The sequence below is a fragment of the Bombus bifarius genome, unplaced genomic scaffold, assembly GCF_011952205.1.
Source record: "Bombus bifarius isolate JDL3187 unplaced genomic scaffold, Bbif_JDL3187 scf7180000008190, whole genome shotgun sequence".
In the NCBI taxonomy this organism is placed as follows: Eukaryota; Metazoa; Arthropoda; class Insecta; order Hymenoptera; family Apidae; genus Bombus; species Bombus bifarius.
In genome coordinates, this window is record NW_022884499.1 from 1,157,219 (window position 1) to 1,176,556 (window position 19,338).

Below are 19,338 nucleotides of genomic sequence, written 5' to 3' on the forward strand. Positions count from 1 at the left end.
CGAAGATTTATATTGTATTATAAAATAATAGAACACAAAATCCAAAACGGAATTTTCATTTTTTTTGCAGAAACCCGTGGCTTAAAGGATTCCAGTCAGATAGAAAACTTGCAGGATCAAGCGCAAGTGATGTTAGGCCAACACGCTAGGGCGCAGCAACCAGGAAGTCCAGCAAGATTCGGCAGATTATTACTGTTACTGCCGTTGCTGAGGACAGTGCCAGCATCGAGGGTGGAACTGATATACTTTCACAGAACAATCGGCAACACTCCAATGGAGAAAGTCTTGTGCGACATGTATAAAAATTAAAGATCATTCTTCAGCGATATTTCACCCGGAACAATAAAAAAGAAACATTTCACGAGAATTTTCGAATAATCGATTCTTGTACAGTGCCACGTTAAAGTCAGGATAAGTGAAATTTTACCGACTTCATAGTATTGAGAATAATTTTATTTCTGTAAGGTGTTCGTTCCATTCCGTGACATAGTTCACATTTTTCCATTAAAATAAAACCTCGAACGTCAAAAAATATAAAAATACGCGAAGTATTCGACATCGTAATCGAATCGTCACCAAAGTAAACGTATCGCTGATTTGATCGAGATTCCTTTGTAGTACCTGTACCTTCGGATACAGTATATAAAAGAACACGAAGGACTTTTCTTTGCGAGAATATATAAGTATGCGAACTGAAGTGCAGCGTAGACGTTGAAAGTACTCATTCAACGACAGATTTGAAAAAAAAGACTAATAGGTATGAATAAACAATTGAGCCGACTAAATAATCGAGAACGATGTGTGAAAGCTTTGGCCTAAGGACGAAGCCCCAAGTATGACCCTTTAATAAATTCTTCGCCTCGTCTAGTGATTTCTTTCTACTAGATCGGGACCGAGTAACGATGGATCCTTCGAGAAAAGTAACGAATCGATAAGTACAGTATTTAGTTTAATGGTTCAACGGTATCTAAGTGAAACGAGGGATACTCAGTTCTGACATAAAGATACAGATATATACACATATTTATTTATTATAAAAATGTTTATCGAACATTAGGTTCGACGTGTTGACCAAATCGTTTTATCTTTCAGTTTTAAGTAGTCAATTTTATACGAATCACACTAATGACAAAAATTTTCACTGGAGTAAAGAATTTTTATTTAATTTATTCGTGAGTTTTTTTAACGTATTATTTATGCTCACTGAAATATGTAAGATAAGGTTTTGAATATACTTGAATAACTGATACAAACTTTCGGACAGCTGTAAAAAGATACACGTCTGTGCTTTTCTTGTATATTTCGTGTTGTGATACTATTTGCTGTAAAAGTCTAGATACTGAGTCACATGACATATATTGTAATGATTACCTAACCACTTGTAATAAAAGTACACATGCGTAAGAATCGTCAAGACGCCCTCCCATCAACCCCCTCCATTGCGATTTATTTATCATCATGTTAAAATTTACAATTTCAATTTTCGTTTGGTCGCTATAAATAAAAATTTATACTTTTATTTATATTTACTCTATTTATATTATTTACATTAATATATTATACATATACTATATATAATATGTTACATATATATACAATCTATTTACAACAATATCAATAGAACTGTGATTTGCTCCGGGACAGAAGTCAAAGATCCGAGCACCCGTACTACTTTAATTTCTGTTTATTTAACGGAGGGTAACACTAGTGAATCCCGGCGAATCGAAATTTGACGCTAACCCCGAGTCACGGTGGTTGTTGCATAAACGTACATATTTATTTATCACCGTATAATCCCTGACTTTCCCTCGGGGGTTTTGCCACATGGCAGTTTGACGGTCCCCAACGGAATTACCCCCTCGGCCGCTTATAAATTACATCGAGGCTCGAGCAAGGTTTAAGGGCCTGCTTAAGTTGTCAAAGCAATCGGAGAGTTAAACGCCCCGGCACGGGGGCGAGAGACTTACCCCTTAATACTTTTTCGATCGGAACCCGCTTTCTCGAATCGGCCCTCATCTGAAAATCACTGCTCGATATTTATTCGGTTATACGCGTCTTTTGTACGTTTCCACCGTGCGTGAACGTGTTTTTGGAATTATACAGGGTGCATTGGAATTATTGATAAGAGGATTAATCGAGTAATTAAATTCTTAATCCTTTCAGGAATCTTTTTAAGTTATGGAAAATTTGGTTTATAATTTGAAGAGCACACGAGGAGATCATAACAAGTCCATTTTTCTTAATTGAATAAGGCGATATATTCGTGGTATTTATAAGAAAGTTTTCTATCTTTTTTAAAAAAAAAGGCGTAAAATCGTTATATTAATCGCTTGTATATTATATTAAACAGAGTAAGCTTAATCTGACAAAATGATAAATCACTTTCTGCATTACAATTTACGTCGAATAAGTTTGATCTCTACTTAAATGGTCCACAGGTTAGAGTAACTGTAAAAAACAAAAATTTTATTTTCTATTACTACATTTTTCTTTTTTCTTAATGTATTTATCTCAGTTTTTCTTTATCATATAAGTAAATAGAAAAGAAAATTTCGAGGACAACGCATTCGATTAAAGACAACAAATAAATTGAAACGAAACTGTAAGAGCAATAGAAAACGCACGTATTACATGGAAATGTGCAGAGTGGTACTCACAGGAAACCGTTTTAGAATTGAATTCCGCTCGCTCCATATCCGAATCAATTCCTAAAACACGCGTTTGCTTCGTGATGCCGGGAACTTTCAAGTCGAGCGTCCTCGCGCTACGGCACGTAACGAATTTCGATATCCCGATGGCTCCAGCACAAAGAGAGAAAGGGGTTGGAAAGGCGGCGCGCGGGTTACCGAGAGGGCATTCGGAGGAGAAAGGATGGACGGTCATAGTATTGACTCGCTTTTGCGGATGCAGGGGCGGAGTTTTCGACCTCTCTCCCTTCTTCCACCTTCCGGATCCCTCTCTCTATGTGTATCACTCTTCATCCTGCATTCTTTTTCCTTCTTCGATTCACTTTCCTCCCTATAAATATACTCCGCCTCATCCCCTCGATCTTTTCTCTCCGTCATTCGACAATATCCTCTTTCTATCTCCATCCTTCTTTACCACATAACAAACCATGTTTCCGCTTTTTTATTCTTTTCTTTCCATCTCACAAACTCCTATCTTCTCTCTTTCTCGATCTCACTTGTCTCCTTCCCTCTCTCTTTCTCTCTCTCTCTCTCTCTTTCTCTCTCTCTTACCCTTTAGCATATCCATCTCTTTCTCAGTTCCCCTTGTAATGGCACGGAACAGAGGATTCCCCCGTTTCTGTCACTCTCTTTTTCACCCCCACCCCACGTGAACGCAGGCGGTCGGGGTCGAAAGGGGATGACTCGTCGCACAGGGCTGTCAAACCCCCACCCACGCAACGACAAAACTCCCGTTGAAGGGTGACCCAGCAATGGCGGCGGGACTTGTTGTATTTCGCTTTCGAGGTGAGCTCCATTCCCTACCTTCTCGATCCCCGTGGCAACCCCTCCGTAGCCGGCCAGGCTGGGAGGGCGCTCCGCTAAAATGAAACTGAGTGGGTCGGAGTGAGGAACCAGCGCCGAGACTCGAACACTCTCGAACGAAACGAGACGGAGGAGTCGAAAGTAGCGATGTGCGACGAGGAGAGACCGAAGAGGGTGGCTGGAAACGAGGAAGATCGAACAGCGGCGGAACAGAGAGGAAACGAGACTCTATATCGCTCGGAAACAGCAACCTCCATTTATTTTATTACATTATCATACCAACTAGGCGCTCGATAAGTGGGGCTTTAAAGCGATGGTTCTCAAATCGATTCGCATGGAACTTTTACACAGTGAACTTCGTCGCGAAAAGCGACCTCGTAAGTCAATCTTCGCTCCTCGTCGCGTCGCTGCAAAAAAGGCTGCAGCGAAAGTTAATGAATGTTAAGAAAAATTAATCAATGAGTTTAAACATTTGAGTGTATTTTCTGGTGAGGAATTCATTCGGAATTCCCTTGCTACTTTGGGATAAGTAAATCCGTGGTAATAGATGTTTCATAAGATTATTAGGGTTAAATAAGATTTGGAATAGATCGAAATTTCACAATTTTTTCTTTTATATTAAAATAAGACTTCTCTTATCAAGACACATAGACTGATAGATTAAAATTGAATTGAAATTTCATAATTTTTCGTTTCATATTACAATATGATTTCTCTTACCAAGACATATAAATTACATATTAAATTATCTATATCTTAATCGTATTTAATATCATACATATTAATATCTACGTAAATATGGATACATTTCGAATCGTAAAAGTTAAATGTTTCTACTAAATCTTAACAAAATCGAGCCATAGTAAAGATAGGTAGTGGAGGCAACAAATACATTTGATTTTTACGAAATTCGAAGGATGCATTCGCTTCGATTGCTAGGAAAAAAGGATTCGACGTATTTGCTTCACGCTGGCGCGTTCAACTCGAACGCGTCTGACGAACAAATCAGAACGAATTGTTCAGCCGTTAAGTTGGATTAAAAGCAAAGTCAGCGACGTACCTGTTTCTCTTTGGCCCGTTGTCATTTAATGACCATCGATTATCGTCGCGAATTTAAACGAAGCACGCGCATAATTACGCCGTAGCATTTGTCGGATTCGTTGCCCGTTGTGAACACGCGAACGATTTAATTGAAAACAAGCATTCGACCAGCGATTATTTTCCACCATCTCTTTTGTTTGACAAACGCCAAACAAATAATTATAATTCATTGTATAGTGCCAAATGTATTCGAGAGTCCTAATTATAATTCATTCGTACGTTTTGGTAAAATTTTCTTTAATTGGGAACTTCATCCCATAATTTGGATGCAAATATTTCTAGAATTTTTTAACATTGATAAGGTATGTTGTAGAAATAAGTTTTTAGATTTAAATGTAGATGTTTAGCTGAAATATTTTATTATAATCAATGCTATTGAATGTGTTTCTCTAGGCGTGCGATTTGTACTAAAAATAAGTTAAATTGTGTATTATATATTATATATTATATTTAAAATTTCATTTAGAGTTGATAGTTGAGTTTACAATTAGTAAGTATATATATGAATGATATAAAAATGTTGAAATTTTAAAAATGTAGAAAGTGATACCCCATTCGCTCAGTTCATGTTCCACGATAAGGACAGTCTATTACGATTTCCAGAGGAACGTGGAAAAATCCCCGAGAATTTTTTACCCGGTCCAGCTTGAACTCTAGAATTTGCTAGGCTGGCTGACGTTTAAGAAATTTGACTTTCTTCTCACGTACATCAGAGGATTACCCAAGTATTCGCCTTCGACCGGTACGGTTCATTCGAGATATCCACAAATAACAGACGATTCATCCCTTCGATCTCCTTGTTTTTCCCTTCTTTAATCTCGCCTTTTCCAGCTTCGCTCAAACTCACCACAGAATATGGAGTTGCTTCTTCCCTTTTTACAATATCGTTAAAAAAAGATCTCGATCGAATTATTTGAAGGTTTAAAAAATACCAAGGTTAAATGTCATATCATTTATAGAATTTACGTAAAACTTTTCCAGGTACTTGACATCATTTCGTAATACATATTCAATTCTTCAGATACATTTTTTCTAATTTTCAAATATAACTCTAAAGTTATTTACATTGATTTTCTTTTTATACCGAAGTAATAAGATTAATTGTATTGAAATAATAAGATCTTATTGCAAACAGTGCTAACAATTATCACAAAATTATTACTTAATTTTGTTAGACTTTTTAGGCATTTGCGATCAATCGTTATTAATATGCGTTATTTATCGTTTCAATTTAACGATACAATTTTTTCAAATATAAAAGGTTATTTTTCTTACTGAAACAAAGCTTCGATTCAATCACAAAAATTCGAAAATCATGATAAGATGCAATACTATACTTCGTTTTTTTATTTATATCATTTATAGTACAATATGTGGATGTGGTAAGTGTATATGAAAACAAGAAATAATTTTTTAATCGTTGAAGTTGCACAATGTTCGAATAATTAGTTACGAAGCAACGTGTTATTTATTCGACGATTGATCGAGGTAAAATGTAGGAAAGATGTTTCTAAGTGAATGCTCCTGGGAAATGAAGCTGCATCGGTCAGAAGAGACTGTCGGACCACCTTTACCCCCTTGTCCTCTCTTATTCCACTCCCTCATCCTCCCTCTCCCGTAAAATCAATAGGTGCGTCGGCGTCCAGCACGCTGGGAATTCTGCTATATAACCCCGAGCGATTAACTAAAATCGATCAAACGCGACGCATGTCGAATATAATGAAATAAATTGCACAATTCTGTTGAATCAGAAGAAATGATGATCTCTGACCAGATTTATAAACCCGAGCCTACAGTTTTATTCAAGTTACTTTTAATGTAAACTATTTTTTCAACCCACGATTTTAAAGTTGGAAATTAACTTCAATGTTTCGATACGATATGGTGATTTAATAAAAGAATATAACACACCCGCTTGCTGCAAAAATGATACAACTCGAAACATATTACAACTTATTATACTTTAACAAAGTCCGGTAAGTTCCTTTAAATTGTATACGGTGGAATGACAAGATGCCATTTAATATTGTTTTATGAATATTATCCCGATTTTCAAATAAAATTAATTAATGACATAATATATTCTTATATTTAATGAAAGTTTTTTGCAATTTCTGAAATATCAATATTTCCATTTAATTGTCTTTGTACTTTCGCAGCAAAGGATTCATTCACGTTTCAATATTCAATTCATTATTCAATACATTCAAGGTGTAAATATATGTTCTGTATTATTATTTGTAGAAGATTGAGGTGCACAGGAAGGCAAAGTTTCGAATGAATCATGACTTCATTTAGACGTCTTTTGCAAGAAATTTATTTTAGGGGGAGGAAGACACGGTCTGACAACTATTTATCCAATTACTGCCACTTCCAGTCGACTAATATTTGCCTGGCGCGTGTCGACAGTTCGTCAACCGTGAAGCTTGAACGGCGCTCTACGACCACCGAACAGTCCTTTGTCTCTTTTGCGAATTAATTTCAAGGACGAGGACCTGTGTGCTCCGCGAGGGTTCTTACTTCGCGTCGAGCAAACCCAATTTGCGCTTAAACAAGGAGCATCTTCGCATAACTTAGCCTTGCGTGAAATCCAACGTCAAAGGGAGGAAACTTCTCTTTTTAAGGCAGCTCGACCTCGTAGGATTTAGACGGTGAACTTCAAAGACGTGCCGGATTGAAGGAAAGAATGCGAAAGCTTCCCGGTTATATTAGAAAAGATACTTTCAACGCAGATACGAATAATTTTTTAATTTTATGAATTTGTTTTTTAATCAGAATTTATGGTTTATGATTGTTATTTGCATGTGTCGTGTGTAAGTTTGAAAATGATCGCGAAGTGCTAACGAAATAAACTATATTGAATGTAAAAGTCTATTAATAGCACTAAAATACAACATGCGTATGTTATTAAGAGACACATTTTACTATAATAAAAATAATTTTATATGATTCGATATTTAATTTGTATTTGAAGTACGATAGAGATGTAATAAAAAGTTTAAAACAATCTTTCAGGGCTGAGTGCTGCGCCTTATTATTAATAATAGTTAATAGTTTATTATTATTAATATTAATAATAGTACATATTAAATAACTCTGTTCGCAATAAAAACTGTCGCGTGTTTCATTATGCTTTGGTAAAAGTTTCATGTTAAGATGTTTACTGAGTTAATTATTTTCATTCAGTTGAATAAAGATATATCTTTACATTTATATAAAATTTATAAATTCCATAAATTATTCTTAGGTTAACAACTCTTAATAATTTAGGCATTCTGAGAAACTCCTATACCGACAGTAGATTCTGTAGGCTTGTACCATCATCGGATTAAAAAGGTTGCTATTTTATCACGGACAAAGAAAATACATATAGTTATTAATTGTTAATCGATACTTGAAAACTAATATTTTCGGATATTATTCGTCAAAAACTATCGTATAATTATAAAAAATTATTTAAAATAGTCACAAATTCAGCATGTTCTAAAACAAACATTCTAAAATTAAAAAACAATAATAACTATATAAAGCAATAAAAAAATAATCTAATATTTCGAGTTTTTTAAGAATTTAATAGTTTTCAAACATATAAATACAATTTTTATGTAATATATTAAGTAACTGTAATATTCTCAATATTTTCGAGGACATCATGTAGTTCATTTTGCATTTCGAAAATAGCTCCGAATTCTTCGGCTTTAAATTTTTTGAAGATACACACTACACGTAATACTAGACTACTATAAAAAATTCGCATCATATACGCGAAAATGAATGATTCGGTTGACCCACAAAAATTCTTGGAAACGAGATACTGGATCAGCTTCTTGTTATTACCGACTTTAAGTGATTCTCATTCGATTCTTTATAAAAAGAAAATTTACAGTTCTTTTGAAAATAAAACTACATATATACAATATTAAAGTGATAATTGTACGTGTAAATATTGTGATATTTTATTTAATATGAAATTTATGCAATAAAGAATGTATAATGTATAGAGGATAACTGATTTAAAGAAAAATCGAATCGTATGCAGTGAGAACCATTACCTGTATCTGTTCCTTATATCTCTTAAAATATGGTGATCATATTTCATTAAAACAAGTAGTCTTGATATTTTAAAAAGTACAATTGCAATTTTGGAATAGAACAGTTGAAATCTATAAAATGGAGGATTGTTATAAACTCTCAAGGAACTCGTATTACCTCAGTGTATATTAATAATGTCAACTGTAATAACAGAATAATCTTGAAACCTGAACATTCTACTACATTTTCACTGCCTCATATTATCGTAGATCAAGCTTAAAATATGTGTTTATGTTTCATAATTATGCAATTAGGAAATCTAAGATGCCACAATTGCTGAGCCTCGAAATTTGAGCTTACACTTCTCTTGCTGTAATCATTCGATCTTAAAATTAGAAGTCAGATCGTTTTTGTCAAATTTCCAAACTGCATTTTTAATTTTTAATTTATCTGTCTATTCATGCATATTTGTAATCTACGTTCCTCTGTCTCAATTAATCAGCATATCTACCGTCGAAAAGTCCGGAGTGTAGTATTCTCGTCCATTTGTTGTTTGCATAGAACTATAGGGGCGCTACATTATTACTCTACTTTTCTCGGTCAATCTTTTCCACATATACCTAGGCTCTAAATATAAAAATATCATATTAATAAAATCCTCTCACTAAAATCTTTATAGATTCCTATTTTACATCGAACCCTTAAACATTTACGATCATTCTACAATAAAACTTCATTTATAATCAATAACTCAATGATATCACAATATATAATCAAAAAATAACATTTAAAATATTTCTTCCAAGCAAATATTCATATAATACCTTCTAAAATAATGAAATCACATGAAAGTCCATTTTCCTTATTCAGATGGTAATTCCCACGGTATTATCCATGTATTATTATATAGAATAGTAGGGCTCGGCGCCTGTAGGTGTCATCAAGAAAGCAAATGGCGTGCAAGAGCAGTGTCAAACGACATTAAGTTTGACACTTGCCGTTGAAATTGAATCGATATTTTCAAGAATTTAGTTAGTAAACTTCTCGATCATACGATTTGTCACTTAGGGTATAACGATCGATCATATCTTGTATCTTTTTCAACAAACGTGGCAACGGTCTTGTGTGGGTTTCCCGTGGAAATCGATAAACTTCAAGGGTCAAACGTTGTACTTGCGCGCAGGTTTCTTTGGAAGTGTGTTATTTCTCTCGTAGAGCATCCTACGCGTCAAGATGTCCACGTCGATGACAGACAAGCTTCTGGATGACATGAACAGCATACCGCTGGCAGACGATGATCCACAAGGTAGGGAACTCGTGCTCATGTTTCTGACCCAATTCTCTTAATTCCAACCATCGCATCTTCGTCATAACCTGTTCTTAGGTTTTTCTTACCGTTCCATGAAATATTTAAACACTCACCTTAGACGGAATCTCGTTACTTCAGCTTTTAAATCGACGTTCTAATGACAAGAAAATTTATAAAATCGTGGTAAATTGTTAAATGTATAGTTTATTGGCTAATGCAACTAATTGATTTTCGAGTATTTACATACGTGTTGATTCTTGATAAAACGCGAGGTATTTCTGGAATTTTTAGGGCACACAATCCGTGTACTGTTCATATATGAAAAATTCCATTATTTATTATATATATATAAAAATTGTGAAATTGTTATCATCCAAGCGATTAAGGAAATTTAATTTCTGTTAAATATGCATTATACAAGATAACAGTTACAATTATTGTTTCTATATACAGTGATAATTCCTGAAGAAGAAATTTTGGATAATAGCTGCCACATATCTGACGCACTTGGCAGTGGACACAGCATGGATTCTATACCATCTACATTTACAAATGGAAGTTGTAGTCCTAACAGTAAGTCTCAAATCGTTTACACTCTACTATTTCACAAAATATCATCAAGCACTCAAGATTATGTGACTGTAGGTTTAGATCCTGATATAAGCCCAGATGAGCAAGAAGAAAAGGCAAGATTGATTGCCCAAGTGCTTGAACTTCAGAACACGTTAGATGGTAAATAAATTTCGAATGTGGTCTCTAATTCTTACATATACGTTTAATTTACTTAACACGATTTTCTAAAATATTTTTTTACTGCTCAGATTTATCCCAGAGAGTAGATAGTGTAAAGGAGGAAAACCTGAAGTTGAGAAGTGAAAATCAAGTGCTGAGCCAGTATATTGAGAATTTAATGTCAGCGTCGAGTGTTTTTCAATCTACGAGCCCCAACACCAAAAAGAAGTGAATTCACGTTGTCACCTTAGATAACAAATATCGAAGAAACAGGGATCTTAAAATAATGTGATCTTTAATCCTCCATGAAGAGTATGTACACGCGTTTACACATATAACTGCCTTATTTCACGAGAAGAAGATACAATTATTGTAGATATAAGAATTCTCGAAACAGTGTTTATTTATAGTCTGTTTAGTATATTCTGCTTATTTCATATTTACACATTTCATTAATTCGTGTACATACTGTTTATAGAGAAACTCATTTGCGAGCAAAAATTCGCCCGTTTTTTCTTGAAGCGCATATTCGAATCGAATTTGAATTCCGAATTCACGATCCAAATCTGTAGGTCGAGGAATTCATTGTTCAATTTTTTCTTTTTTTAATCGCTGCATACGCTTTTTGCTTAAAAAACGCTTACGCATTTGTTACTTACTACCAAAGAATTCCATTTTGTATTTCGTGCAATGTCGTGTGTATTTGAAGAATCTCAGTTGTCATGACCTAATATCTTATTGTAAGTATGAAAGTTTATATGAAAGATTGAAATGTGCAATTTAAATGATCGAAATCAAACAATATTCTAGACTTACAATTAAGTATCAGTTTCTTGATGTTTTCTGGTGTAAGATTCGTTTTCAGTATTAAATCGCAATCGTTAAAGTTAGTTATCGCTTTTTCGCGTATTTGATACTTATAAATAAGAATGCAAGGGTTATAAATGTTTGTAGTTACCGTATTTAATCAAACACCAACATTTTTTAATTCGAGCTTTCGCTTAAGGGTTTCGACATACGTGTATGCAATGTATGTAGATGTACAAAAGAGATAAAAAATAATTATATATATACAATTACATATAGATATAAATAAATATATATATACATATTATGTATACATATATATAGTATATATTATATACCATGATTATATATAATATATACTAATGTATAGTATAATAGTATATATATATATATTACATATGATTATATAATATATTAATATAAATTAACGTTCGTGTAAATGCTGCGAGCACAGTGTACATTTTAATCACTAATTTAACTAACTGATTGAAAACGATCGACACTTTGCCTGTAGCATGTTTGATCAACGATTATTACTGCAACTGAGAAAGAAAAAAGATAAGGAAAGAATAATAAAGAAAAAAAAATGTACTGCAATTTAAAACTGCAACTTAAGATGAAGTTTCAGTTGGAGGGCACAAGCAGAATGCACAATCTCAAATTATTTCATTGTTGAGTAACATAGTGTTATAATAAACATTATATTCTATTGGAAGGCAACGAGATTATTTATTTCCCATAAAAAGTGTGTAATTGATTTCTTGTCGAATGTATGATTTTCGTTGTTAGTAAAAAATTACATAAATTCGTTAAAAAGATTTTTTAAAGTTCGCCGTGATGCATCATGATTGATTTAATTTAACATTTAGTGTCTTTCTTTGTTTAGGATTCACATAATTGTTACGAATTAATTTAGTACAGAAATATAAAATATTCGTAGAAATTAATCTTGTCGTATTGCTAGGAATTGTATCGATTTTTGGCCCCAACTTGTTTTTGGTCCTGGCTTTGCTCGTCCGTTTTTCTTTATTCCTATCCACCATCCCTGATTCGCGTATTTTCGTGATCGAAAAGCATCGTAGGAACCGACGTTCCATTGCTCCCATTCTGTGTTATCTTTGTTTGCGCTTAGCTGAAATAAATTAATAGCAATTATTTGAAACGACTAGCCCCCCATCATTATTCACGTAGATTTCAAATTATATTTATCACTTAATATAATCAAAACAATTTTACATTAATTTCAAAAATACAAATTCTACACCATAAGATACATAAAAATAATGAAACATAATAACTTTGCAACCAATTTCTAGAGATTTAATTATTTTACTCACTACACCTAATAATAAAAATCCACGCGACCTTACCTCACCATATAAACGTCCCTTCTTATTGAAAGCCAAATACAGACTAGTTTCAAGACTTTGTATTCGAATCACTCCAAATGATACCGGTATAATGTGAAGCAAAGCTAGAAATTAGTAGAAAGAAGAAATTTAAAAGAACTGCTTTCTTCATCCACACTGCAGTTTTTAATGATTATAACAATAAAGTGAATCAATGAGGTTTTTATAGTACAGAATTCTTATTTTTATTTTTCGTTGTAGTTACCATGTGGTTCGTTCGTGGCACTCAAACCTCGAACTCGACCAGAGTTCGAAACAGCAAGATGGTATCCGGTTCGACAAAACAATTTGATTACCAAACAATTGTACACAGGATTTTGTGCCGGTTTCCTGGGATCCCATATTACGTAAGGCGGTCGTTTAACCGATTCTGTGATGTAATGCGGAGTTCTGTAAAGGAGAATACAATATTTAGAATCTCCAAACACACGCCGGCCGTCTATAAACGTAAATACCAAGTCTACAAATATACTCTTAATTTTAAATGTCAATCTTAGACAAAAAGATCCTCGAGACACTAGATAGAAATTTCTTTGAAGTTTTTAGTCACCGTAATATTTTTTAACCACTGCCCCTCCTTCTATCTAGATGCACTCTCTTGCGAAGTTTCCAGAAATTAACATATTCATAGTAGGTACTATAAGCTTGTTTTATTATGACATGGAGCTTTATTCGGATCTTTAACTTTTATAGTTTCTGTAAAATCTATTATTCTAATACGTATTTTAATTTTTGTATTTTGACAAAACGATACGTAAATTAATTTATTTATATTTTACAATAATGTTACGTTTACACAACTTTCACGTGCTATTTCATTAACCCGCTTAATATTTATTAATATCTTTATTATGAATAAGTTTCGATATATAAATCCATTTCTTATTTTCCTAGTGAAAATAATATCGAAGAGAAAAAGATGACACTTCTTGACTATTGAAACAATAGCGACGAGAGTAGGATAAGCTGTCATACGAAACAGACTTAATGCAAAATAACACCTCGGAACGCGCTATATTTATAACATATCACTACGTTTGAAAAAATGGGCCGATCGACTTTTCAGGTCAGTAAGCTTCGTGAATGAAGCGTGCTTCGTTACACCGTAGACGTTTTCCAACCCCGTTAATTTTAAACAGATGCTCGAGGGGAAGGAACGCAATACCAATAGACTTTATTCGACAAGCAGTGCATCAACCGATGATAATCAAGCTAATGGTACCAATAATGAAACGTGAAAAATACAATGTGGGTCACGCAATTAGGGTAGATTATACATGTAGTGGCTAACAAAAGTATTCGAACATTTGAAGAAACATTTTACGAATATATTATATGTGTCACAAAAAAAATTTTGAAATTTCATTAGTGGTGAAACACGATTATCATGAGTGCATTAGGAAACTGTAAAACGAATTTCAAAATGTGTGTGTATACAAAAGTTACAATATGTTTATTGCAAAATATAAAATTCAGCGAAATAAAAAAAAGATGTAAAATACTGTCTAATAATGAAATATAGGTCAACAATTCTAAGCGTACTGCTCCCACGATGAAATGAAATATTTTCTTCGTTTAAAATTCATCAATTTAAAAATTATTACGTCTTGACATTGCGCGAACACGCCCCCGTTAATTACACGTAGAATGTGTACTATGATCTATTTGTTGAAACTCGAGCGCACACGGTCATAAACGTCGATCCTAATTTTGCGTTTCACGTCGTGCGTGTGCTTTAATGCAATTCACGCGGAATTGCAGGCTCGTCGGTTCGTCGGTTGCCACGGTGCTCGAATACCGGTAATAATATAACGTGAACCGTACCTACTCCCTGTACCTAGTGACCCTGCAACAATATAGAGCAGAAAGTAAATCGAATCAAGTGATCAATGAATACATATCGCGTATCATGTTGTACGGTGTCTGCTACAGTTCTTCATCCATATTCTAATTTCAAGGTCTACCATGTTCTCATCTTCAAACAGTGATTTCGCGTATCATTTTACGCGATTATTACGCAATTATTTTGTTATTGAATGTTATTTTAGGTACCGAATATTTTTACCGAATCATTCAATTTAAGATCACCGCATATAAAGATCTCCATTGATCCCCTGCGTTCCAATTTTTTTCGTAAAACCTCATTAAATCCAACAGATACAAAATAATGTATTATTATACATATAATTTGCATTCATTAATCTTAACATTTTGCAGTCCATATAAATTTACTAGTAACTTCAACCTGTAGCCGGTGATTTTTGGTAGAAAGTTTCAAGTTCATAAACTTTACGTAAAGGGTCACCCAGCGTGTGACACTGACATGGTGTCACGAAAATGTTGAACTTGAAGATTTAAAACTAAAGTTAGAATTCAACTTAAATTTCTTTATAAACACAAACCTAAATACAAACCTATCTTTATCAAATGAAAATCCTAATATGCGCTATATGGTTGAATTTCGCGCCATTCGTTCAATGAGAAGAATATCTTTATCATATATGTACATTCTAACACGTTTAATAGTATTGTAAATAACAGACTGTTTCTAATAAAAATACCTCGTCGTTTAATTAACTATTGAATTAATCCCCGCTTAAGGATCTATAAAGTAGAGCGTCAGAAAGATTGATAAATTTAAAGCGACTTTACGACGGTACGGAGCGGAAAATAAATCTCGTTAGGTGATCGATGAACTCATTACGGTTCCTTGTGCAACAACGTCCCCTTGACTTTTGTTTACCGTAATAATCATCCTTCCATTTGGTACAAGAACTAGACAGCTTTGTGACAATGTTCACTGACCCTCTTCTCCACGCAATAAACTGATTAATTTCACCTTCGAGATCCGAAAACGTTCCAAAACGATCGAAGGGGAAAGCCATAATATGAATAATAGGAAATTTTAAACTGTTAACTTCGTAGTACGCTAGGTGGAGAATTAATCGATTCAAGTGATTAATGAACGTTTATTGTAGGTGGACGTTAAAAGGAAATTACGTCTGTAGACTTATTGTTGCTAGTTTGCAACCCGCTCATAGAAGAATCTGCTATAAAATATACATCAACCCTTTCATCAATGTCAAAAATTCATGCATCGCTGCACAAATTGTTACGTTAATGCGGATAATCGAGCAGAAATGTACTATTCTGGTCGATCAGGTTCATTAAATCGCGAAGAAGAGAAAATTTAGAATAGCGATATTAAAGAATTTTAGAAAATTGCGTAATACAATGTAGCAACTACAAGTAATAATATTTTAAAATTTTGTTCATAAAATAGAAATAAAATTTAATATAGAAAAACAATATAGTGCAACAATTACAAACACCAATTTCTTTTTAAATCTTGTTCTTATTCTAATTTTGTTTCATGAATAAGATCATTGTAATTTGTGATCAATTATCAAATTATGTACTTGCAGAGAATTTCTAATTTCCATGTTTATACAAAACGTAATAATTTATAGGAGATTAACTTTAATAGTAGACGATATTTTAATTAGGAACTTTCATTGAACAAAGTTTACCATCGAATTGTAACTCGATTAATGTCTGTACAACGTAACGAAGATTCGATCTTATTCTCGGCTATCGACAGCTCGTAATTATCGGCAAATACCCGTTCTCGTCGAACTTCACTGTAGTGGTCGGATGTCTCCTGGTCTCCCTTTTCCTCCTGCGATCCCCATTAATCTCCTTTTCGTTTCCCAGCCCTTTCTCCTCGCAGATTGATAGATCGGAATCGTAGCTGTCGTCGCTGCAACTGTCATCGATGTCGCTGCATTCCTCATCGCATGTTGGTGCTTCTAAGTTTTCGTGAATCCAACGAAGACTCATCCTCTTGTAGTAATTCTATTCCCTTGATTGCCTTGATAATTTAAGAAAACAAATTTTATTAGTGTAAGTAGACAAGATCGATTATTTTTTCTCGAATGAGGAAAACAATTAAAATATTTACACCGTAATACACGATATGTTTACGTAGAATGATATTAAAGAACAATGGAATTTTACCCTGTAAACATTTGAGAATCTAACAATGATTGATCCTCCTATGGTAATTCTGTCACCTCTGTATTGTAATTTACGACTGACATAATAGGAAAACAAACTTTATTTGTGGATAGTAACGACCTTTTTGTGGACAATTCGAAGGCTGCATTTTTTTCGTTCAAAACTATGTTTCTTTAGTTTATTTGGAATTTATGATGTTACAGGATATAGGATGTGAAAAATGGGTTTGTGAAAATTGTTAGTTTGATTTGGAACGTAGGAGAAAAAAGTAAAGGGTAGATCATTAAAGATCTGAAGTATTTAATTTATCTTAATTTAATATAAGTTTTGTAATTTCTAGATAAATTTTGTGTTACGTTTAAACAATATAAAGATTGAGAGAGGATAAAATAAAGATGAGTATGAGATTAAACGTAAAATATAACGGAGAATAGTACGGTTCAGAATTAGCGGTAGTCTCGGTCTGTTAAAAGTTAAAACAACAGGTCGAATGAAAAACAAGCGTGAATAATACGGAGAAATTTACACCCACAAAAAGCCATTGAGACCTTACGTGATTCCAGATGGTTATAAACGTGCTGTTAGTGTTCGACAAATATAAAGGTATAAATATGGTTCCCAATTCATTTTATGCTTCGTTGAATAGGCGAAACAAACCATCGATTGATGGAAAATATAAGTAGGAAAATCGTCGAAATTGATTATAGTTTATTGAATTTTTTATCTTTGCGGGAGTATCGTGAAAAGCACTTCTGTTTGTAGTTTAATGAATAGAAAACTAACGGTGTTTCCGGTCTGGTAATGTCCAATTACGAGGATAAAGAAATAATAGTACGGATTGTGTACCATTCGATATGCTATCACTAATGTAACATAAATTAGTCATAGTATAAAAATAAATTAAAAACGTTGGTTAATGCCAACATTTCTTTACTTGGTATTCTTGGAAAATAAAATTTAATTAAGTAATTTACTGAATTTACGAAACTAACGATTACAAAATGCTGGGAACGTTTCACTCGTTACATTCGATCTCGAAATTGTACGCGTTTTTCTACATAAAAAATTCACTTTCCAGTTTTGCAACACTCACTTTTCCTCGAGGTGAACCTGAATCTGATGAACAAATTTTTTACGCAAATCTTTTGTTACAATTCAAGCAATTCGAAAATGTTAGATCTCAATTCTACGTTTCTTGGTAGAAGATAGATACTATAATACATTGACGACTGATATTCATAACATCAAAGACAAACAGTTATGAGTTATATTATACTTAGATAATCTTGGTACAAGGAGCTACGCACGCGATGATCGTTCGAAACACTCGACCCTGTATATGATAATTCAGAGAATTTACATGAACATTTCAAAGGAATTATATTTCAAAGCTTAAAAAGAGTCAAAGGTTTAAACAATTCTGAATTCTTGACAAGAATGACTAATCTCACGATAATACGAAGCAAATTCTATTTCTTGACATGAAGTGCAGAGTCACGAGTTACACAAAAGCAGAAAGAAATTCAAACAACTCTTCTGTCATATTGTCAATATCAATTTCTCAATTTCATTATATGTACATATACTTATATGATCAGTGTTCAATTCTCGAGAAACAAATTACTTACTTCCATGAGTTCATTTATTAGAAGAAAATGGCACATACACACACAATAACACATTCGAAAGTAAATTTTCAAAGTAGTTACATTTGTAACGTCATCACCTTCTTTTGCTTTCTAGTCTATAAAGTTGATTAATGTAGCTTCTAAACGATCGAAATTATCGTGCAGGTGATAAACCAATGATTTGATAAAACAATTACATATAACGAAATCCCACGCACAATACAAACGTCTCACCTGTCTGAACGTCCGGATAACAAATAGCGGATCTCGGAAGCAAGTTTCACCCGGTGGATCTCACGGTGATTGGGATTCGAAACAAAAACGCGGTAGTAGCCGATCGACACAGACCTACGGGTTTCGCAACAGTAGAGCGTCAATTGAACAACTGTGGTCGCGATTCCGTTTCACGAGGTCCACGGGCACATTGTTCGCGTAGTGCACGATTCACCGGCGTCGATGGATGTGCAGACGCACCAGAGCTCGCCTCCTACCCAGGTGCCTCCGCGTTTATCATACGACTGAGCCGTCTCTGCTCCGCGAACCTACGTCGGATAATACTGGATATGACGCCGGCCTATTGGTAGACGGTGTAGTCAGCGGTGGTCAGCAATTCGAACTAGACTAAATTAAAAACGGGACACGCGGCCAAAATGCGAGCTCAACGAAACAAAAGATCTTTTGTCAGCACCTCGCGAAATTCTGTAAACGAGACATCACCGACGACGCCACTCATCTAGATAACAATGTCTCATTGAATGTCCACATTTTCGTATCCGTTTACTTTCGTTTCATTTTATCTACTAATACGTTTC

At 34.0% G+C, this 19,338-nt stretch overlaps 3 protein-coding genes and 1 long non-coding RNA gene across 7 annotated transcripts in view; 2 read left to right on the forward strand and 2 right to left on the reverse strand.

Annotated features, from left to right (window-relative positions):
* Positions 1–1,407, forward strand: part of LOC117209684 (photoreceptor-specific nuclear receptor-like) — a 29,799-nt gene extending 28,392 nt beyond the window's left edge. The window contains exon 10 of one of the 2 annotated variants that reach the window (XM_033451941.1): positions 71–1,407. In XM_033451941.1, coding sequence (XP_033307832.1) covers positions 71–309 — 239 coding nt within the window. In that variant the 3' untranslated portion in view covers positions 310–1,407. The remainder of the gene's footprint in view (positions 1–70) is intronic. The other variant, XM_033451942.1, reaches the window with a different exon arrangement.
* A 7,631-nt stretch (positions 1,408–9,038) lies between these two features.
* LOC117209676 lies at positions 9,039–10,061 on the reverse strand. Its single transcript, XR_004487951.1, has 3 exons — positions 10,047–10,061; positions 9,449–9,966; positions 9,039–9,251 (listed from the first exon to the last, which is right to left on the reverse strand). It is a non-coding gene; the product is annotated as an uncharacterized LOC117209676 (long non-coding RNA).
* Positions 9,794–12,187, forward strand: LOC117209674 (short coiled-coil protein B). 3 transcript variants are annotated; one of them, XM_033451926.1, is made up of 4 exons: positions 9,794–9,930; positions 10,387–10,506; positions 10,564–10,665; positions 10,755–11,744. In XM_033451926.1, the coding sequence occupies exons 1-4, from the start codon at positions 9,858–9,860 to the stop codon at positions 10,895–10,897; spliced, it is 438 nt and encodes a 145-aa protein (XP_033307817.1). In that variant the 5' UTR covers positions 9,794–9,857; the 3' UTR covers positions 10,898–11,744. The 3 variants fall into 3 exon arrangements, with proteins under 3 accessions (XP_033307817.1, XP_033307818.1, XP_033307816.1); XM_033451927.1 differs by having other exon boundaries at positions 10,579–10,665; XM_033451925.1 differs by having other exon boundaries at positions 10,387–10,665; positions 10,755–12,187.
* LOC117209673 (fibroblast growth factor 1-like) lies at positions 12,182–19,068 on the reverse strand. Its single transcript, XM_033451924.1, has 5 exons — positions 18,759–19,068; positions 16,504–16,750; positions 13,087–13,271; positions 12,843–12,946; positions 12,182–12,604 (listed from the first exon to the last, which is right to left on the reverse strand). The coding sequence occupies exons 2-5, from the start codon at positions 16,719–16,721 to the stop codon at positions 12,416–12,418; spliced, it is 696 nt and encodes a 231-aa protein (XP_033307815.1). The 5' UTR covers positions 16,722–16,750; positions 18,759–19,068; the 3' UTR covers positions 12,182–12,415.
* Between the last annotated feature and the right edge of the window lie 270 nt (positions 19,069–19,338).